The sequence below is a fragment of the Hydra vulgaris genome, chromosome 03 (assembly GCF_038396675.1).
Source record: "Hydra vulgaris chromosome 03, alternate assembly HydraT2T_AEP".
Classification (NCBI taxonomy): Eukaryota; Metazoa; Cnidaria; class Hydrozoa; order Anthoathecata; family Hydridae; genus Hydra; species Hydra vulgaris.
In genome coordinates, this window is record NC_088922.1 from 33,886,869 (window position 1) to 33,909,043 (window position 22,175).

General features: G+C 28.9%; 6 protein-coding genes and 1 long non-coding RNA gene across 8 annotated transcripts; 1 reads left to right on the plus strand and 6 right to left on the minus strand.

Annotated features, from left to right (window-relative positions):
- Positions 1-1,905: 1,905 nt before the first annotated feature.
- Positions 1,906-4,701, minus strand: LOC136078108 (uncharacterized). The gene is made up of 7 exons (XR_010637523.1): positions 4,603-4,701; positions 4,473-4,516; positions 3,107-3,190; positions 2,914-3,024; positions 2,400-2,492; positions 2,127-2,296; positions 1,906-2,013 (listed from the first exon to the last, which is right to left on the minus strand). It is a non-coding gene; the product is annotated as an uncharacterized LOC136078108 (long non-coding RNA).
- A 158-nt stretch (positions 4,702-4,859) lies between these two features.
- On the plus strand, positions 4,860-8,710 carry LOC136078109 (uncharacterized). Of its 2 annotated transcripts, XM_065792981.1 has the most exons (4): positions 4,860-5,052; positions 5,533-5,694; positions 5,880-8,467; positions 8,544-8,710. In XM_065792981.1, exon 3 carries the CDS (start codon positions 6,434-6,436, stop codon positions 7,214-7,216), a length of 783 nt encoding a protein of 260 aa, XP_065649053.1. In that variant the 5' UTR covers positions 4,860-5,052; positions 5,533-5,694; positions 5,880-6,433; the 3' UTR covers positions 7,217-8,467; positions 8,544-8,710. The 2 variants fall into 2 exon arrangements, with proteins under 2 accessions (XP_065649053.1, XP_065649052.1); XM_065792980.1 differs by having other exon boundaries at positions 4,893-5,052; positions 5,533-8,467.
- A 2,806-nt stretch (positions 8,711-11,516) lies between these two features.
- Positions 11,517-12,155, minus strand: LOC136078632 (uncharacterized). The gene has a single exon (XM_065794415.1). The coding sequence runs from the start codon at positions 12,153-12,155 to the stop codon at positions 11,517-11,519; it is 639 nt and encodes a 212-aa protein (XP_065650487.1).
- A 127-nt stretch (positions 12,156-12,282) lies between these two features.
- LOC136078633 (uncharacterized) lies at positions 12,283-13,884 on the minus strand. Its single transcript, XM_065794416.1, has 2 exons — positions 12,560-13,884; positions 12,283-12,439 (listed from the first exon to the last, which is right to left on the minus strand). Exons 1-2 carry the CDS (start codon positions 13,882-13,884, stop codon positions 12,283-12,285), a joined length of 1,482 nt encoding a protein of 493 aa, XP_065650488.1.
- A 3,447-nt stretch (positions 13,885-17,331) lies between these two features.
- LOC136078634 (ATP-dependent DNA helicase pif1-like) lies at positions 17,332-18,663 on the minus strand. The gene has a single exon (XM_065794417.1). The coding sequence runs from the start codon at positions 18,661-18,663 to the stop codon at positions 17,332-17,334; it is 1,332 nt and encodes a 443-aa protein (XP_065650489.1).
- Positions 18,664-18,792: 129 nt separating this feature from the next.
- On the minus strand, positions 18,793-19,993 carry LOC136078635 (uncharacterized). The gene is made up of 2 exons (XM_065794418.1): positions 18,971-19,993; positions 18,793-18,882 (listed from the first exon to the last, which is right to left on the minus strand). Exons 1-2 carry the CDS (start codon positions 19,991-19,993, stop codon positions 18,793-18,795), a joined length of 1,113 nt encoding a protein of 370 aa, XP_065650490.1.
- Positions 19,994-20,264: 271 nt separating this feature from the next.
- Positions 20,265-20,729, minus strand: LOC136078636 (uncharacterized). Its single transcript, XM_065794419.1, has one exon. It carries the CDS (start codon positions 20,727-20,729, stop codon positions 20,265-20,267), a length of 465 nt encoding a protein of 154 aa, XP_065650491.1.
- Between the last annotated feature and the right edge of the window lie 1,446 nt (positions 20,730-22,175).

Consider the following 22,175-nt stretch of genomic DNA (forward strand, 5'->3'; position numbering starts at 1 on the left):
TCGACATCAGAAACACGCAGTATTTAAACGGAAAATAAAAGATTATCTTTTCAACAAAAAGTATATTTTTTTAGTTTTTAGTACTTTAGTTATTTTGATTCATACTTCATTTTGTTTATTTTATAGATTTTGAAGAACACCAGAATATTATATTTTTTGTTGTGATATAGAATGTAAAGGGCTTCATGATAAGTTCATGTTATCTTCTAGAAGTCCTTCCGGTAATATATTCAATGCAAAATTACCTTATACTTTATTAAAAAATAAAAAATATTACTATATAATATATGGTTTATTGCTACATTTTTGGTTTTATCTGCTTATATATTTTTGATTTCATCTGCTTATACTTATAAGTCAAAGCTTAATTCGTGAAAAAAGAACTTTATCTTTATGTCCAAAATAATTTAAATATTAATAACAATGTTTATTGCAGTAACAATTACAATTTTTCTAAATATAATAAAATACTTAAAATTAAAATAAATTGTGGACTCAAACTCAGTTGATGAAGAAATTATATCTTGGTAAACATGATGGTTTCTATTTTTTTTAACCTGTATTTGTTGCCCGAAGAAGCCGGGTCTGAACAAGTCATGAATAATGCCAATTGTGGATTTTGAACCAACTTATTTGGTTTGTATTTTTCTTAAATCTGTATTGTTGTGTAAGATCTCCTCTTGATCGTCTTCTCTAAAATGTTGTTAAACTTCTTTTTTTTATATGAAATCTATTTAAGTTTGTTGCTCTTCTCAGCACTTTCTTAAACTCATCCCGTTGTAAATAAGACTTCCATGCAGGTGAATTTACTATTTCTACATCAAATGTAAACCTATGTACAAAGTATATAGGTGTACGTTTAATTAAGCCCATAGTTCTTTGCACTTTTGCCGTCTCTGAAGTCACTTGATTATGCCATTTAAGATCAAATTAAATAATCAAGTCCAAATCTATTTCACCCCAGCAAACTCGCCATGCTTGGCCTATGCATGGGTACCATCGCCGTCATTACCGGCCCACCATCGGTCGACAAGCATAATTCAATCCAAATCTTGCTCACCGTTTAAGGCATGGTCCATGCATGGCAACCGTTTTTCTAACGGGGTTGAGCCGATGCTTTGCAATTGCCTTTTTTATGCTACTTTTGGTTCATTTTGTTTGTTTTTAACATTTATTGCTATTTTTATAAATAACCAATATTTTATTAAACGCGAGATTTTAACTCAGAGACTTCTGGGAGACAAATGCAAGATTTTAACTAAAAACATTAGGATTTTAAAGAAAAACAAGTCAGGAAGAAAAAGGTGAAGCGGGGTGATGTTTGCCTAACTAAAAAAGTTGCATGGGTGATTTAAAATGGAATGTGGGATATTTTAAACTATAAATATACAGTCATTTTAGCAATAAGTCTTATGTTGCCAAATATTTTTGTTTCAATAAAATTTCTTTGCAATAAAATACATATAAAAGTTTAAGGTTAGCTAACGGTTAAACTTCTACCATCATTTCAATTTGATGCTTCTAAGAACTAACGGTTTATTTTTCTGCCTGTTAAGCTGATAGATTTAGCAATTACAACCAAGCCACCCCAAAATAGCCAAAAGTGAAGAAATCGTAAAATAAGTATAAAATTGTAACCAAAATAGCTCAAATTAAAGTAGTTGTAAAATAAACTATAAAAGTTAGTAATAAGATTAAATAAGAAAGTAATAGATTTATCTCTACATTAATTAATACATATTTTTACATATTATAAGGAATACAACAACAACAAAAAAAAGAAGTATAAAAAACAAAAGAAAACAACAACAAAAAACTTTGCATATTTATATATACACTTGATGAGTTTATTGTTGTTGTTTTCTTTTATTTTATATATCAATTTTTATATCAATGAAATTTCTTGGGATGCAATATAAAAAGAACATCTTACGTTGTTTATCCTATAAATCAGAACTCATTGACTCCATGATTAGATAATCGTGTTGCTTTCAAAAAACTCTCAATGAAATACTACATATAAAAATTATAAAAACATATTCCAATTATCTTAAAACTATAAACACATTGTGATCTACACAAATGTAACTATAAATATTCTGTATTTTAATAAAAGATTTCAATACATTAAATATGTTTAACTTGCAAAGGAATAAAGCCAAAGCATAAAGGAAGATCATCTATTTGATGTCTTCATGTGCTAATGCTTGATACTATTCCACCTCCAATTTTACTGCAATCTTTTTCTCTTGACGATGTACCAGGTGATTTAAAAGTCATTTAAACAGTTTTGCACCTAATTTATAATAATAAATAAATATTAAAGCACTAAATTTACATTAAAAAACAGCAATATATTTATATATTATAACTACCGATTAAAAAACTAATTTACTTACAATATTGTGTTATCTTCATTTTACTTTTTTACATTATTAGTTTTCATCATTCTTGATTACATTGTTAAGCTAACATTATTATTCAATCTAACTCTAAAGATTAACTCAATCACATTGCTTTTTATGTATGTAAAAATATTTAAAATAACTGAACAAATAATAATAATGATGATGAGAACAATTATGATTCATTTACACTTATTTGTATAATTAAAGGCAAAGTTTAATCTACATATGATTTAAACCCAGTCACGCAAAATGAATGTCAAGTCAAACTCGTAAAATAAGTATAAAATTGTAACCATAATAAATAAAAATAAGTGAAGTAAACGAAGGAATAAAATATAAAATAAACTGTAAAAATGAGTATAAACTATCAAATCCAATACTCTGTAATGCTTGACTAATACAATAAAAACATCGTAACAATAAAAACATTATATTTCAAGATAAATATATAAAATATCAAAGAAAAGTTAAAACAAATAAAAACCATCAAGTATTTTTAGCTTACCCTTTAAGGCACGTTTTGCACAACCACCATTTCTGTCAGGAGATTGCATTAGCCATCGCTTTATGGACCTCTCGACATCTGTATTACATGCTCCTTTTTCATGTTTTTAAACTGCAACATTTAAATTTAAAACATGGTATTTAGATGTGATCCACTTAATTACCACAAAATAATTGTCTATTAATTTACTTACTGTTGATTATGTCAGGAATTTGTTTTAACCACAAAGGAGTGCTGCTACATTGACTATCTTATTGCCTGCTGCTACAAGGAAGTGCTGAAAAAATTAAATTGTTTTATGCCGCTTAACTGCAGATTTACCCATTTATATAAGTAAATGATACAAATATGCATCTATATATGTTATATTTAACATTATATTTATGTATACCAGGGATGCGGAGTCCCTCTCTGGATTTGAAAGTCACAAAAAAAGTGCTTTATCCTAGTTTTTGGTATCCAGGAGCTCTAAAAATATAAATAAGTTTAAGGACTACTAATAGAAAAAAAATGAAGACTTTTAGGTTAGAGGAACAATCATTTTTTGAACCCGAAGTCCTTAAGTATAATGGCGGCAAGGACGGGTTAAAAAACAATAAGTTTCAAGTCATTAAATCTCATGAATTTTTTTCTTGTAGCAGATCATAAATCAGCAAACATGTTTAGAACTTCTGGACATTACAGACTTGGAAAAAGTAAAGATATAAAGCCGGAGTCCTTTTAGGACTCTGCATCCCTGATGTATATATATAATTATGATATAAATATATATCTATATATAATATAATAATATTATATTTATGTATTTATGTATGTATACAATTATACAAATACTTAAATATAATGATACGCATATCATTTACTTATACTTTAAATGATATAAATATAAATAAATAACATAAAGTATAAATGATTTAAGATCTTTAAATCATACTATTATTATAAAATTAACAAGTCATTGGTAATACCTCATTGAAATATAACATTTGCTGAATGTTATAACCTATGACAATATTCATTATTTAATAGTATAACCTATGATAGTAGGTTACCTATAGTCTATATAATATAGTAGTAACCTATAGTCTACATAAAATAGTATAACTTATGACAATTTATTACATAATATCATAGTATTTTATTTTATTTAAAAAGTAAGTAAATGTTTTTTGAGGATCCCAAATATGCTTTATTATACAAAGTATAAATGAATGGTAAAGTATAAATGGAAAAAACATTAACTTACTTAAAGTAAGTTTTTATTTTAAAAATAATACTTTTGAAATAAAATCAAATATAATGATATTATTTAATATATTGTCATAAGTTATATATATATATATATATATATATATATATATATATATATATATATATATATATATATATATATATATATATATATATATATATATATATATATATATATATATATATATATATATATATATATATATATATATTAGATTGTTTATTTTATATAAAATAAATAATGTAATATATTATAATAATATAAATAAAGTATAAATAATTTGGAACCTCAAAAAACATTTACTTACTTTTAAAATAAAATCAAATATATATGCCACTACAAATCGTTTTGCTATAAAAGATTTCTTATCATTCGTTAATAATTTCCAATAAAATTATAACAAATAGAAATCAATAAAAAGTAAAAAGGAAACTGACATTTGTTAAAAAGTTGAAGATTTTAATCTTTTTTTATTTTTTAATTCTTTACTAACTCTTTAAGATTTTATTTTTAATTCTATATAAAAATAACGCATGCGCAAACTCAATTGTTTTTTAAATTACAATGGTTTAAGTCTAGAACACACTGATCTCAAAATATAACGTTATATTTTGAGATCAGTGTCCGGTGTCGCGTTAAATAAGTAGCTCGTTAAATAAGTAGACAAACAGTTCTGCGCATGCGTAAAAACACTGAAACTTGTAAAATTGGGATCCTAAAACCCAGCGTTAAATAAGTAACATTGCTTATAAACAAAAAAGATGGCTGACCACGATTACTCTGTTGAAGATGTTAAAAATATCTTTATGATGAAACAATTAAGAAATGTATGAGTTTAAAACAGCGTAAATCATTTCTAAAATATTCTTAAAAATTTCAGTTTACTGGTATGTATTAATATTAAGAGTAATTTTGTATTTGGACTTTAACTTTTTTTAAAGATTTAGAATTTAATCTGTGATAAAATGTAAACATTGTATACAAATGTAAACATTTGCGTATCATTTATATACGATTGTAAAAATTGCAGTTATAATTCTGCAAATAAATAACCTTTAAATGAACATATAAAAGAGTAATCGTTGCATGCACGTTTTGCATACACATGTCACATGTGTTTACCAATGTTTACATGTGTTGTAAACGATTGCATATAATTTATATACCATTCTAAACATTACAGAAATAGTTCTGCAATGAATAATATTGCATAAACTTATACAAGTACTCAAAAGTTGCATACACCTTTGGTATACAAATGTAAACATTGCAAACAAAATTCTGCAAACTAGTCTTCAAATGAACATTAGTTTTGAAATAGTTTGATGAAAGTGTGGAAACACTTGTTTTTTATTTTTTTCTCTTAGGTGGAAGGCTGTACTATGTAACTGCTTTTAATAAGCTGCAAGCTCTTTTAACAGATGAAGAAAAAAAACATGCTTTTAGAGGTCTGCACGACTCTAATCATGGAGCTCATATTGGCCTTAATAACACAAGAATTAAGCTAAAAAGTGTATTTTATTAGCTAGGTAACAGGGTTAAATATTTCAATTGGATATATTTTTTATCAAATTTTCTCATATAATAATTGTCTTCTTTGCATTATAAATGATTTTCAACATGGTTCATTTTCTAACTTAATGTAATTGTAATTATAATAATAATTTTTTCCAGCACAAAATGCTTATCATATTGTTTGCATAATGTTATCTAGGTATGGTTAGTGATATTACTAAATGGGTGAAAGAATGCGACAAGTGCCAGAGCATGGAGAAGATTAAAACTTGTGCTCCAGTACTGAAACCAATTAAGGTCATCTAATTGTGGGAGTTTTTAGGTATAGACCTCATTGGTCTCTTTCCACTTACAACACAAAGTAATAAATACATTTTAACTGTTACTGACCTTTGGAGTAAGCATGTCGAAGTATTTTCAATACCAGAAAAATCTGCTTTTTTTGTTTCTAAGTGTCTTGTTACTTTGTTTTATCAATTTGGCCCTCCAAAAAAAGTACTATCAGACCGAGGTAGAGAATTTTTAAATAGCTTGAATGAATTTTTATTTTATTTTTTCAATATTAGGCATTTAATAACATCTGCTTATCATCCACAAACAAATGGACAAGATGAGAGAACAAATCAAATTATTAAGCAAGATCTTTCAAAAGTAGCTAAAGAATCCCAAGATAATTAGGATACTTTATTAGAACCAGTATTATTTGGTCTCCATACATGTGTACAATCTTCAACTTAGTTCACTCCATTTTTAATGTTTGGCAGGGAGGCAACACTTTTTCCATCTTTAGCTCTTAATGGTAATGATCCTGATTTTAATGATGATAGTACTGACATTGCAGAAAGTAATGCAACTGAATCACAGAATCAAGAAATAATGGATACCCATATTGCAAAAATACAAAAGTACCATGATAAAAAACATTTAAACGGTTTCAAGTCATTTAACTTTAAAATAGATGGCAAGGATTTAGTGAAAAATTACAAAAAGATAGGTTGCAAAGGTAACCGTATGGAGCATGATTGGCTCGGACCTGCTATAATTACCGACTTTAAGCCAGCTGGAGCTGTTGTGTCCCTTAATGGTAAAGTTTGGAAATCAGCTGTAGCTATCCCCAATATGAAGCCTTACTTGGAAGAAAATCTAAGTTTTATCTCTTCAAATATTTTGAGAGTACATAATTATTGTTTGGAAATCACTGACCAAATGCATATAAACAAAAAACCATGTGATAAAAATACAAAATCTACTTCCATGGCATTAAAGATTACATCCACATTAATGTATGATTTAGAAAGAAAGAAAATAAAAGTTATTGAAGTGAAAGCTTTTCCTACGTCTTCTAGCAATTATAATACTAATAATAACTATAGTAATAGTAACTATATTTATAGTAACAAAATTTTAGCAGTTAAAGAAGAGAAGCCAGTTGATAGTGTTGTAGAAAGTGTTAAATCTGATAGTATAATTAAAAAAAGTGAATGTAGAAGTTCGAAAGTTTTCTTAAGTTTTTTGTGCAGTTACTATTGCCAGTAATTTTTATTCAAAATTGTTAACACAGTCTAAAGAAAAAGCCTTAGATATTTTAAGAAATCCATCTGGCTGGCTTGAGTAAGTTTTCCTTGATAGATACAGCACAATGTTTGCTTTTATATCAGTTTCCTAAAATATCTGGGTTTCGAAGTTCGTGTATTTTTAGTTGCTTTAATTCAGGTGGTTTTTCAGAAAATTACAGTTTTATACAGATAATCAATGTTAGAAAATCACATTAGGTGCTTTTAAGTAATGTGTCCTTTGATGTTGTTTTCCATTTGAAGTGAGATCAGTTCTACAAATTCACTTTTTATTTGTTCACATAAAGATGATATACCATTGATAGTGCACAGAGTTGCACGTTCATCCTTGAATTGTCAAACAAGCAGTCCTTTAATTGTCGAAGTAATGGATTGTCAAACGCAACCAAATGGAAATGATTGTGGTCATAAAAGGTCTGCCTTTTCTATTGATTGCAATCGTTTTTGTAAGTGCAGACAAAATGATAATAATTGATCGTCATTCAAGTTTTTCTGGATATGGATTATAATTCCTGCTACATCATTAGTGTTTATGTATCTTGTTGTTCCTGCGGTTTTTTTAGTTTTTGTGACATAATACACATAAAAAAGTTTTTTTGTTTTCTATCGTCGGTTTGTTTATGTATCTTATGTTTTAGTTAATAATTTAGTTTAATTTAGTTATTTAGTATATTTAAAATTTTAGTTAATAAGTTGATTATTTATTTTATGTTTGTATATGTCTTATAGTCGTTTAAAGTTATATAAATGGTTAATTTAGGTCAACTATTGCTTCTTCTTTATTTCGTTATTGGCATGATGATTTGTTTTTCTTACTTTGTTGTTTATTTTTTAATCTTATCAGTTATTTATTATATCAATTAGGATTATTGATATATAGTTAATAGCTATTGTTATTAAACTCTTTACTTACAAGCGTTTGTTTTTGTAGCAGTAACCTATAAGTTCTTCTACTACGACAAGAGTAATATTTAAAAATATGGGTATTTTATTTTTAATTTTAATGAGATATTTGATAAATTTATTATAGAATATTGTTATAGTTTAGACTATTCTGGCTTGTAAATGGCGTGAACGTTTTAGCATTTTTAACATTCATACATTTCAAAGATTCAAATTTTTCTGGTACAAATTTAGAGTTCATTTTGTAAATAAATTCATTGACATATATTGATCAATGCAGTTGTTAAATACTTTTCTGGCACAAAAGCAGGTATTTATTATTTAAATTTTTTTCACTGCATTTTTATTATGCAATTTATGTTATACTATATTTCTATATTATATAGGCTTGTAATTCCATGTGGAAAATCGAATTTCTTCCGAAAATGTCCAAGTTTCAACCAAGTTAAATTTTTTCAAAAGGACACAGAAACCATGTTATTTTATTTTGTTGTTTATATTGTGTAAGAATTTTTTGATCTTATTTACAAAATAAAGCTTTAGTTTAGCATGATATGTGTCGTTTCTTTAATGTCTTTTTAATATAACATAACACCGCTAAAATCATTATTCAACAGTAGTGCAATAGTGGTGTAGTGGTAGAACGCTCGCCTCTTAATCAAGAAGTTCCAAGTTCCACGTAGTACCACGCTCAACTTGTTTCTCCACAAAACAGCCTTGCCCGTCATGGTTTGTGTTTCGGTGTTATAGAGTTCAGAGAGGGTTGTAACCTCAACTTAAGTTGCCTCCTCGACTGTAGTGGCTTTCTCGGCCTTGGAAAGGTAAATTAAAACACACAAAAAGCTAGACACTAATTAATAAATCCTCTTCTTTTCTTCTGTGAAAATATCAGAATACTTTTCTTACTATTTATGTGCGTGCGATCAAGTAACAATTACTTTTAATCGAAAAATTTAATTGTTAGTGGGAACTTTTCTTTAATTAAACATTAAATTTAAAATAAATACAGTTGTTAGATAGATAATTTAACGTGAAACATTTTGCTAAAATGCGCAGTTAAATTATTTAGTAATTACAGTTAATTTGCTCGTGAGATGACTATTTTATTTGATATCATTAAAGTATGTCTTTTATTGTAGTATACTTATCCAGTATGCAGTTATCCAGTGACCTAAGAAAAGAAAAAAGCTTTTCTTAAAAATATATGTCTTGCCATACTATACTAAAAAGATATAAATTTCGACTAGAATATACTTCGTGAGTTAAATATTAAAAGTAGTAAACTATCACTATCAAAATGCCGGGAAATAACAATTCGCTTGACTTAAAGTTCGTCGTTTAACCTATGTTTTTTTAAATTTGTTTGTCTGGGTTAACAAAAAATGCCTCGACTGTTCAATTTGTCTACTTATTTAACGGTCTACTTTTTTAACGTGACTTGATACGTTAAATAAGTATCCGTGAACTAACGCATGCGCAGAGTATCATTTTGTCTACTTATTTAACGGTCTACTTATTTAACGTGACACCGGAACAAAATCGGCATAGTCGGCCGATCGTAAAACAAACATGGCGAATTATATGTAATTAAGCGGCAATTATGAATCACGTGGTGTAATGTTTTTCTCGGGAGGCCAAAATTATAAACAAAATAGTGAAAACGCTTCTTATTTTTTATTGTTTGTTTCAAATAAAATAGAATATTTGGAAATACATCATTGAAAGTAGTTTTTAACATGCCACTTCAGAATTACGAAGATTTTTTGAATTTATCTGTCAAACAGCTTATTAGTTTTTTAACAGTTCATGGTCTAAGTACAACTGGACGTAAAGTCGAACTTGTTGCTAGAGCATTTACTGCAATGGAGTTAAATATAGAAGTTATAGAAACAGCAGAAGAACAGGAGAAAAACCTTAAGCAATCATATGCGGACAAAGTATAAGCTTTAGGTCTAATTGACCCAAACTCTGTTCCTATGGAAAACAGAAAAGATTGCTGAATGTCCTAGTATAACAATGGGAAATATTTTTTCATATATTCTTAAAAAAAATACTTTGATTCGAAATATATTGGCAAGTACAAAGATAAAAAAGCAGCAGTGTGGTTCGCAAAAAAATAATGAAATAGGAAAACTTTGGATTGCCTTGAGTAATGTATGGTTGGAGCTTTTGAAGTTTGTAATCATGTCATTGCCACCCCTTATAAAATGGAATATGCTAATAACAAAGGTTGGTGTAATCCAACATGCACTGAATAAGCATGTATCTGGAATAAATCTTCTCGAAAAGATATCAATCCATGATTAATAACTGATAATAATGAAAACACACGAATGAAAGCATTGTAAGAATTTGATCCTAGAATTGAAAACCATCGTGACTTTAACACTTATTTGAAACTTTTTTAAACAACATTTAAATATACAAGCTTTATGCTGTAATATTTAAATCAAAAATTAAAAAATCTGATGAAAATGTTGAAAGTAATCCTGATCTTAAGGAGTTATCTTTTAAAATACTTTCTGACCATCCTAACATTGATAAAACAACTTTGAGCAAAATATTTTTAGAAAAAATGATTTTGACCCAGAAAACAATTAAAAATGTAGAGTATACTAAAAGAGATCAAGCCAAAAGCAATACCTGGTTTCAAATGAGAAAGGGGAGGATAACTGCATCCAAACATCACAGCATATATACCAAAGTTAACACCCTTTCTAAAACAGTTCTAAGAAAACAACTCTTCTTGTTGCTGATACCCAAATAAATAAATAAAATTATTACTTCTACCAAACGGGAAATCGATCATGAGCAAAATGCTATAAAAAATTTTTAAGCATAGCATGTATCAAAACACACTGATTTGGAAATTGAAAAAAGTGGTCTCTTTATTTTTTATGAAAGACCTTATATCGCTTGTTCCCTAGATGGATTTATAGTATGCAAATGCCAAGGAAGATTGTGTTTGGAAGTTAAATGTCCTTTTAAAATTTTTAATAAAACAATTAAAGGAGGAGCTAATGAATGTGATTTTTTTACAATAAAAAATGATCACAAATTGCAAGTCAGCATATTTTAACGTTTGGATACTTAAGGGCTTATATGTTGATCAAGAGCTCTGGGATAAGGTGAAAACAAATTCAGATATTTTTTTCAAAACATATGTTTCTTCAGATTAAGGTCTACAGTGCCCATAGGCTGTAAAAAATTTGGTGCCCCCAATTAAAATTTTTTTTTTACATATTTCTCTACTCGATACTTCAATAAATAATAAAACTTTATTTTAGGTTTATTAGCCACATCAATATGTACATGTATATAATACCTATGTGAAAACAAATAAAAACATAAAATTAAAATTAAACAAAATATATTTTAGATATATAAAAATATAAAACAATCATATTACAAAAAGTAACTATTAACTGAGCAAATGTGTTAATAGTATCATTAAAATCTAATTTTTCAACCAATTCTGCTTTAATGCTAAATATTGCTAATGCATTCAGTCTTTCCTCCTTCATGGTTGACCTCAAGTAGGATTTTACTCTTTTAAGTACAGAAAAAGCTCTTTCGCCTGAGCAGTTTGAAACTGCTGTACTAAGGTACATACGCATAACTTCTTCTAAATTTGGAAACATACACTCTAATTCTTTGGTCTTGATGTACTTATACATAGAGAGAACAGATTTTACATTTTTATCCGTGGAAATTAATTTTGAAAAAAGAATACACTCATCTATAAGTAAGCTTGAGTTTTCAACATCATTAATAAAATATTTTGCCAAAGTTTCACATGTGTTCCTTATAACAATAGAACTCGGTGTTTTATACAATGTGGGTATACACCCATAAATATCTGATATTTTTTCATAAGCTTGTCTTCTTGAACTAAGTTGACATTTAAGAGTATCAATGATCACATAATATACATTTCTAATAAAATCTATTTTCCCTGTGATTTCTGTGAGAGGTTGAGATCTTGATTCATCAGCCATAGCCTTAAAAAAAAAATAGTTTTCAATGTTGTTAATGTTTATGACTTTTTTCAAATTATTTTATGTGTATTTTAAAATTAATAAGTTAAACATACCTTTCTCTTTTTTTTCTCTTGGAATCTTTGGCCTACTCCGAACAATCAGTAATTTCTACAGCCTTATTTTCAAAAACATCAAAATCATTTCTGATCTGTACCAAGTAATTTTCAAGGCCATTATATAGGTCTAATACTGTATGAAGATCAATGTCAGTTGATTGTAATTTTTTATTTGTAGCATTAAAACTAAAATCATATTAAACTTTATATTAATTTATTTATCTATTAAGCTGACCCTAATAAAATAAAATAAATGAAAGCATAATTTATTATTTAAAAATAATTAATTTATAGAGTGAAAAATACCTGTTTAATATTGAATTCCATATGCATATCAGTAAACCAGTTTCTAAAGTTTTTAATCTTGCAAGCAACTCATTAGCTTCTACTTTATATACAGCTTTTTCTTTCTGATTACCAACTATACTATGCAAAGCTTCAATTATAAATGCATAAGAATTAAATAAAGCATGGCAAGCATCAAAACGAGCACTCCAGCGAGTTACTGATAAATTTTTTACACTAAGATTTTTCTTCAAATATGTTTTTAAAATGTCCCAACGTGCAGTAGAACTAGAAAAAAAATTGTATAGTTCCTGGAGAAGCATAAAAAATGAAGTAGCAGAATTACAACTTTCTGCTGCACACGTTCCGACCAAGTTAAGAGAATGTGCAGAACATGGTACATACTCTGCAAATGAATTAAAACTTTTAATTCTTGACTGCAATCCAGAATACTGACCTGACATATTTCTCGCATTGTCGTAGCTCTGGCTACGACAATTTTCAATTGGTATATTGTGTGAATTAAGAAAATCCATTACAACATTGCTCATTTCTTCAGATTTATGACCACTGTTTGGAATGAATATTAAAAATCTTTCTGCAGGTACACCACTAGGTAAAACATATCTTAATGCAATAACAAGTTGATCGACGTTTGCTATATCAGGTGTAGAATCAACAATTAAAGAATAATACTTGGCTGCTTTTAATTCTTTTAACGTAATTTTAATTATATCATTCTTCATCAAAAGTAAAAGTTCTTCATAAATTGTGGATGATAAATAAGACGGAGTTCCTTTCCCTCTATTCCCATATTTTTCTATATGTTGAGCAATAAAAGGGTCAAATTTAGCAAGTAACTCTAACGTTCCCAAAAAGTTTCCATTGTTAATTTTGTTAAATTGTTCATTATCACCTCTGAATGATAAACCTTTTGCACCGAGAAATTTAATTACTTCAACATTTCGATGAAGAACAGCTTTCCAGTAATTCATTTCATCAGTCACTTGTGTTGCCAATTGAGTGTCAATTCTACCTACATCACTTTGTAATGTAATAAAACTTAATGTATTATTTTTATGTGCCAAAGAATTTTCGTGCCTGGAAATAAGTAAATTCATTTTTCCAATCATTAAATCCAGCATCTCCCAGTTGAGTACTGCATCCAAATAATTTGCATGGAGCACAAAATAATACAAATTTTGAAATTGAATAAACAAGCCATTTTCGTGAAACATTTTCTCCGTTTTTTCGATTTTTCGTAAAGATTGATTTACTACAATAACGATCATAATCAGAATAAGATCGTTTTGATGAGGTAAAATCTGCATCAATGTTCTGATCATATCCAAACTTTGCAATATAATTACGACATATTATACTTGTCCAATCTGCTGGATCTTTAAAACTATTTGTATTATTCTGCGTAAGAGGATTAGGAATGACATTTAGCTCAGATTTTTCTTATTCCTCATTTACATCAACAACTGATTGATCTGAAGAAGACGCAGTACATTGAATAGAAGTAGAAGTAGTAGAACAATTATTAGTAATAGTTATATCATTTGAAGATTCTAGTTTATTATCTTCAACACAACTAGGGGTAATGTTATTTATTTGTTTGAAAAAATTATTTAACCTAGATATTTTACTAAGTAAAATCACTTCTTTTTCTTTTTTAAAAATTACACGCTTTCTCGCTTGGGCTCCACTAATATGTCGTTTCTGATCCATTTTTACATAAATATCGAACACTAAACTATATATAAAACGCACTACTCGCACTTAAGTAAAACCTTTATAATTTAAATTTACAAGTTACAATAGTGTTAACAAAACATACGTACGATCAAACGGAGGAATTTTCGATGCATGTGACGCGTGTATACAAAATAATAATACTATTTAATATTTTATAAAATTATTTTAAATATTTTAAATAAAAAAAAATATTTTAAAAAAATTTTAAAAAATGGTCATAAATTGGGTAAAATAGTATAAATACGACAAATATAAATAAGTAAACGCACTGGCATTGTCTGCTGTCTGCGGCTCCACATACGTTATCGGTGTGCGACCGGTTCTACGGAAAAATAACAATCCAAAAATAAAACGAGGTTTAGAAGACCGCACGACAAAACGCATTGATTATTACTATTTCAAATTTCCGATATTATTTAAATAAAAATAACATCAGGATAGTATTGTGCTTATTGTCAATAATTATTTTACAGATTGTACAATTTTTCTAGTTTAAAAAAAAAAAAAGGATAGTATGTAGTGCCCGTGCCCCTAAATCCGTGGTTGTGTAGGCTGAAGCCTACACTGCTTACGCCTTAATCCGGGCCTGGTGCTAATGAATTTAATGAATGTAGCAGTATTCAATATGAAATAGCTTGCGCTTGGTTCCAATGTTCTTGTCAAAATTTAAAAAAAGAAGACTAAATTAATAGCAAATCAAGACTGGATTTGTTACATTCGCTCAATGTCTACTTTGTGTTAAGTTTTAATCCTCAATAATATGTTTTTACATGTGTTACATGGTTTATATGAATTCAGCCATAATGTTTAACTCCTTCTTATCAGTCATTATGTTTAATTCCTTCTTTTAAAACCTTGAGCCTTTGAGATTAATATGAATGTTAAAGACTTTTATTGTGGTTTCAATTAACTTTAATTTACATTTATATATAAAATATAAACTTATTTTTATTAGATATAGATTATATATAATACTCTCAGGTGTTTAATACAGGGGAGTGGGGAAGATTATTAACTTTTGAAGCTTAAGAATTTATCTAACCCTAGCTTAAGAATGTATCTAAATAATGTAATACTGTATCTAACTGTAAACAATTGGTCTAAAAGCGTTGAATAAAAGCAATTGCTTTTTTTTATTCACCCGGCCTAATAAGCTGAAAAGGCTATAAAAGAGATGTTAAAACCATATATAGAACAGTTGTGTTCACTTTAATAATAGATTTTTTTACAAACATACACAAAAAGTAAATTTATTTACATGATGAATAGTTAAATGAGAAACAAAAATATTCAAAAAAAACGTTAATTGTTTTTTAAGAAAAATGTATAAAACATTTTTCTTAAAAAACAATTAACGTTGAAGGCCCAAATGAGTTATAATAGCCGCTATCTCCAGGGCCGAAGAGTCAAGCATAGCCTATTGTAAAGAAAACCATATTAAAATAATTAAAAATATTTATTATCGATAGGGACGACGATTAAACATTAAAAAAGCTACGTGATTCCATGCTAGTAGGAAATTGTAGAAAAATAAGTAAAAAAAGGAAAAAAAAAGAAATTAAAAAAAGAACAAAATAGAAAGATTTTTAAAAACTACTTAATTTTGTGAGCACTTTGGCTATGGTGTTCATTTTTGAAACCAATAATATCTTTATCTTTAATGAAAAGCCAACTCGTTTAATCTCATTCAAAGAGAAAAAATATTAATAACACTAAAGATAAAAAAAATGAGATATAAACAATTGTACTATAGTAATATCAAATGCTATATTGGCTTTCAGTGAATGATTAAAAGCAGTTAGAGAAACTATCTGTAATCATTTTTAACGATAGACACCACGGGAAGGTAAGCCAAGCTGTCTATCAACTCAAAACATTACAACAATAACATCACAACAATAACGCAAAGCAATAGCAAATAGCTTAAAATATTTGTAGGATGAAATTACACAAAATATTAACAGACATGTGTTTTATATATATATAGCTATAAAAGGCTCGACAACGGGCATTAAATATAACAGTAAGGGATCGTCCATAAATTACGCAACGCAAAATATATCTAAAAACAGAAGTTGCAGATATTTAGCTCTTTTACGCATCAATTTTCATTAAACTTAATGCGCTAATCTATCTAAATATTAAAACTCACGACACTTGCTTGGCTAGTGTCGTGAGTTTTAGGCCTAGCTCTACACACACTACGGCCTAGCTCTACACACACTGCAAGTCACGACACTTGCTTGGTTAGTTTAACGGCCTAGCTCTACATACACTGCAAGACACAACACTTGCTTGGCTAGTTTAACGGCCTAGCACTACACACAAGCTTGGCTAGTGTAACGACCTAGCTCTACACATTTGGCTATGAATTATAACATTAATAACTATTTAAAAGCAGTTATAACAGTAGGCAAAATAATAAAAACTGGTTGCATTTTCTATATTTTTTTATAAAAAAAATTAAATGTTTAATATTAAAACAATAACCATTTAAAATTCTAGTATATTTGTAAATAAAACATTTTTGAAAACCATTTATTAAATAATTCAAAATTTATGCTATTTTGTTAATGCAACATTTGGAATTTTATATGGAATTTTGGAACAAATGTTTAAACAAAAAAAAGGACAAATGATAAATAAAAAGTACAATTGATATATTAAAGTATAATTAGTAACTAAAAGTCATTACATACATCATACAGCTCGTGCTTGCAAGATATAAACATTTAGAAATGTGAAATGTGAAATGTGAAAAAGACTATAAATTAAGAACATTAGAAAATATAACATTATTTGTGTAACATTTTTCACCGACCATACCTTGAATGGTATGTTTATCAATTTTGATAAACAAACTATTAAATGCTCTAGTTCTTGAACATGCAACATATAGTTGCCCATGAGAAAAACACGGTTTTTTTAGATATACACCAACTCTGTCAAATGTTTGACCTTGACTTTTATTAATTGTCATTGAATATGCCAATCTGACAGGAAACTGACGACGTTTCAGAACAAAAGGTAAATTAAAATCTGATGGCAGCCAACTGAATTCGAGGAACAAATACCCGTTTACCACCGGAAACACCTATCAAAACCTCTGCATCAATATAATTATTTTGAAGAGCACAAACCTTCATTCGAGTGCCATTGCATAACCCAGCTTTGAGATCTAAATTTCTAAGTAGCATAATTACACAACCAATTTTCAATTTTAAACAATGAGGAGGAATACCTGAAGGAGTTAAGCTGTTCAAAAACTCAACAGGAAAGTTATTTCTTTCATAAATGTCATCAGTCTCAATTTGATCAGCACATAAATAAATTTTGACTTCACCCGGTATACATTCAAGGACTTCTTCATTAATTGATAATGAATCCACATTCGTGGGTGTTAAAATGACACGTTTAGAATAATCATTTTGTTCAGCATCTTCAAAAATCTTATCAACAATAGAGACATTTTCTCTAATAATGCACTGATAAGGTATTTCGATGCATCCTTTAAAAAGACCCTCTTCTTTGATAGGCATTGTTCCACTACCAAGTTTTAATAGCCATTGGGAAAATTCTCTTTCCCCATCATATACTCTCATATTTTCAGTTAATGTAAATTTCTGCACCCATCGCCACTTTATACACGATTCTACAATTTCAGCTGGTTGTCCTCTTTTCACAACAGGCAGTATTTGCCTGAAGTCACTCTCAAAAAGAATGACTTTTCCTCCAAACGGAAAGTTGTTGTTGCAAACATCTTTTAACAACCTATCAATTGCATTTAAGGCATGTTTAGGTATCATGGATGTTTCATCAACCAAAAACAAACTAACTTGTTTTAAAAAATGTCCATGTATAGAGTTAGGGGTTACATTACATGTGCTGTTATCCAATATTGTGACAGGAAGTTTGAATAAACCATGCAATGTAGATCCATTTGTAAGAAAAGTTGCTGCTACGCCAGTCCATGCAGCTGTAGCAGATTTAAAACCCCTACTTATGGTTTCAGCAACCAAATAATTATACGTAAACGTTTTTCCATTACCAGCTGGTCCATCCATAAAAAACAATCTGGAATGTTGATTTTCTACACTTGGTTGCTCGTTCAATGCAGCAAGGACAGCATTACTTACATTTAATTGATTGACATTAAGAAGCGGTCTCATTCTACTAGCTTCGTCAATTGATTGCTGAACATTTTCATTTAAATTTTCTAGATTAAAATCTATGAGTTCATTAACAACAGGCAAATTATAATCAGATAGCGTTTTACCACTTTGATTAATAATCTTTTCGATTTGACGAAGAGTAGCTTGTTCAGCTAATATAAATGGAACTTGGCGATGAATGAAATCCTCCATTATAAAAGCTTTGTATGTATTCCAAAGATGCAAAGGGTCGTCAGGTTCATAAAAGGTTAAAATAACTGAAAACAGCTGTCTAATTTGCTTAGGCATTTGCGTTCAAACTGCCTCAGAAAGAGTATTCTGCTATTCAGTGTCATCTTGCAACAAACCTTTTAAAACACATGCTTCACGAAAGGTTTCAAGAACTATTTCATTAACAGTACGCAAATCCTCCTAAGATGTTGCTCCTTTTGCCTGCAAAAATAACAATCTAAGAAAAAATAATTCTCCTGTTGGACTAACTTTATACATTCTTACTAACCTTCCATTTACAATGTTTATCATCAAATACAAAGTGATATGAAATGTCTACATATGAATAGCGATGTGCACCTTCATTTTCAGAACTTAATTTAAGCCATGCCGCAAGGTGTGTATCGCACTGGGCAGCACGATCTAAAGCCACTTGTTCTTCTCCTTCTCTAAAATATACAATCTGACTCTCAGGAAGATGAACCTTAAGACGGATAATAGTGTGTGATATATGACTTATAGGATACTCAAATATTCGCCACAGTGCCTCAGGTGCACTAACAAAACGACAATCTAAAAAAGCATTTACTTCATTGTGATTAACCTGTTCATTTATCAAAACATTCGCACAATCATGTCCTTTGTATATGTATTTGTACAAATATTTAACAGCCTTCACAAACATGCACACTTTAACATTAATGTGGGCTTGACATTTCTTAGATAATCCAGGATTGTAAGGTACCACCCAACGGTTATCTACATTGTTGCCTTTAATATTGATAACCAACCCATCATCACGACGTCTATATTGTGGATAACCATTGTGAACGGCTACTGTTTTGGCATTAAATTCTTTAGGATAATTTTTGCTGCACACTCCATCTATTATGCAGGGAGAATTAGGATTCAGTATCCCACATGAGCCGTGAATCATGCAAGTTTTAATAATATCATAAAGTTCACGATTAACAACCGGATCTGGAATTTCTGCACATATTAAATTATTGATATCCTGTGCTGTTTCAAGTTTATCATCATTGGCTAAATGAAGTAAAATGTGGGCATGCAGCAAACCACGCTTTTGAAACTCAATAACCTGAACATGCGTTACAACTTTGCCTAATACACCATGTTTGAATATATCATTGAGGAGGTTATTTAATTTGAGTTTAAATAATCGAGTGACCAAATCAGGTCCATCATTTGCAGTCTGACCTGGATATAAATTTTCTGTTATTTCACGCCATTTTGGGTTGCAAGTAAAAGTAATAAAAAGATCTGGTTTACCATACTTTTTAATAATTGCCATAACATCTTCAAAATTTTCTTTTAAAGCTCTAAGACTTCCTACATAAGATGATGGCAAAATAACTACTCGCCCTGGTTTAACATTACTTTTTTTCGCAATGTTGTTAACATGTTTATGTAAGGCCTAATACTGCTCGCTTCTCAGTTTATTTTGATTATTTCTGATAAAAGCAAGACGCTGGCCTTCAATTTTTACATATGCATCTACAGCATATTGCTGAAATAGTTTTTTGCCATAAAATAATGAACAGAAAAATTGCCGAACAGAAAGTCTATAATTGTATAAACTGAGATAATGTAATATGATTTCTAACCAGTGTGGCACGCTCAGGGTTATGCACTAACTGATTATGCCAACCAGCATCACCTCTTGGGAAAAAGAGGGGATAAATCATAGGATCTAAGTTGGCTGACATACTCGATACAATTTTTAAAGGATGACCTTTTGGGTAAATAACGACTTCCCTGGAAGTTGGGGGAGCACCATCTTCGCCAACAAATACAACTACAACTTCATCGTGTGAAGGTAGATTATAGCGACGCCTATCACCCCTTTTAAGTAAAGACATTTTTACAACTGAAGCTTGGCGACCTTCTACAGCCGCTTGACGAATTACTTCATCTTCTACTTCAGCCATATTTTTAAATGCAGGAGCAAATGGACTTTGTTCAGTAATTATAGTTTGCAATTGAAACATTAAATCACGTAAACAAAGATCATTACCACGTTGTTGCATTCTAAAACTTACTGCTGCAAGTGGATCTTATATATATAGTTGAGAATATATTGGTGAAATATCTTGATCTGGTCTAAGATTACCTACACAATGATAATCTGACCACATATTTTAAAACATGGAGGCCCGTGATTTATTGGTTGAACTACAGTTGCTTTAAAAGAAGCAAAAGAAAGACAGGCATTATAATTTCGAATATGTTTTAAAAAATTAACATTAGCATTACGGTCTACATAACTCCCTGTAAATAAATCCTGTAAAACTTGTGTAAATGGTGAAAGTAGAGGCAAAGCTACCTTACCATTATGACAACGTAAAAAATGTGTTTCATCTGGAAATTTCTTAGCACACAGTGCTGACAAATTTGATTCATTTTTCCTAAATAATTATAATCTGGAATAGCATTACTTCTTGCTATAGAATACCTTTATACTAACATGGAATCAAGTAACTTTTTTAATGTTTAATCGTCGTCCCTATCGATAATAAATATTTTTAATTATTTTAATATGGTTTTCTTTACAATAGGCTATGCTTGACTCTTCAGTCCTGGAGATAGCGGCTATTATAACTCATTTGGGCCTTCAACGTTAATTTTTTTTTAAGAAAAATGTTTTATATAGATTTTTTTTAAATATTTTTGTTACATATTTAACTATTTATCATGTAAATAAATTTACTTTTTGTGTATGTTTGTAAAAAAATCTATTATTAAAGTGAACACAACTGTTCTATATATGGTTTTAACATCTCTTTTATAGCCTTTTCAGCTCATTAGGCCGGGTGAATAAAAAAAAGCAATTGCTTTTATTCAACACTTTTAGACCAATTGTTTACCTTTATGTGAAGATATTTATCGATTTTGCTCAAATTTGTATTAACGTAAAGCGTAACAATTACTTCAAAAATGTCGAGTAAAAGCAATTGCTTTTTTTTATCAACCTGACTTATACAAAAATTAATAAAAAGTTTTGAATAAAACTAATAATTTTGACGCAAAGTAAAGATAAACCCAAGGCAAAATATATTCCGGACATTTTTCGCTAAATATTTTCTGCATTATTATAAATTAGGATTGGATGAATGCTGAAATAAATATATGTTAATATAAAGTAAATCGACATTTATTTACGGTATTTTTTTTTTTTATTATTACTAAATAAGACTTGGATGATCTATGCATGTAATTCAAGTCATATTTTAACAAAACGATTTTGTGATTTGCTTTCTCAAGTTTGATATAGCAGCACACACACGCAGTATATTATTCATACTTGGTAGGTATAGTAATGGCTGTGTTATCTTTAATATTTGGAAGTGTTTTATCCTTTTTATTGCCTGCTCCACATAAATACGTACATAAGCAATGTTTGATGTTTCTCGAACTTTTTCTTTTGACATTTGTATTCCTTTACAAGCACTTGGAGGTATACAAAGTGTACACTG

Bases quoted from the DNA above. Each gene is read 5' to 3' on its own strand.
- LOC136078109 (XM_065792981.1), top strand. From the start codon at position 6,434: ATGTTTGGCAGGGAGGCAACACTTTTTCCATCTTTAGCTCTTAATGGT.
- LOC136078632 (XM_065794415.1), bottom strand. From the start codon at position 12,155: ATGGCTGATGAATCAAGATCTCAACCTCTCACAGAAATCACAGGGAAA.
- LOC136078633 (XM_065794416.1), bottom strand. From the start codon at position 13,884: ATGATCAGAACATTGATGCAGATTTTACCTCATCAAAACGATCTTATT. The intron at 12,440-12,559 runs GTATTTTTCACT...ATATGATTTTAG, and splicing joins TGGAATTCAATATTAAACAG to TTTTAATGCTACAAATAAAA.
- LOC136078634 (XM_065794417.1), bottom strand. From the start codon at position 18,663: ATGGAGGATTTCATTCATCGCCAAGTTCCATTTATATTAGCTGAACAA.
- LOC136078635 (XM_065794418.1), bottom strand. From the start codon at position 19,993: ATGGCAATTATTAAAAAGTATGGTAAACCAGATCTTTTTATTACTTTT. The intron at 18,883-18,970 runs GTTAGTAAGAAT...GCAACATCTTAG, and splicing joins ATAAACATTGTAAATGGAAG to GAGGATTTGCGTACTGTTAA.
- LOC136078636 (XM_065794419.1), bottom strand. From the start codon at position 20,729: ATGCAACAACGTGGTAATGATCTTTGTTTACGTGATTTAATGTTTCAA.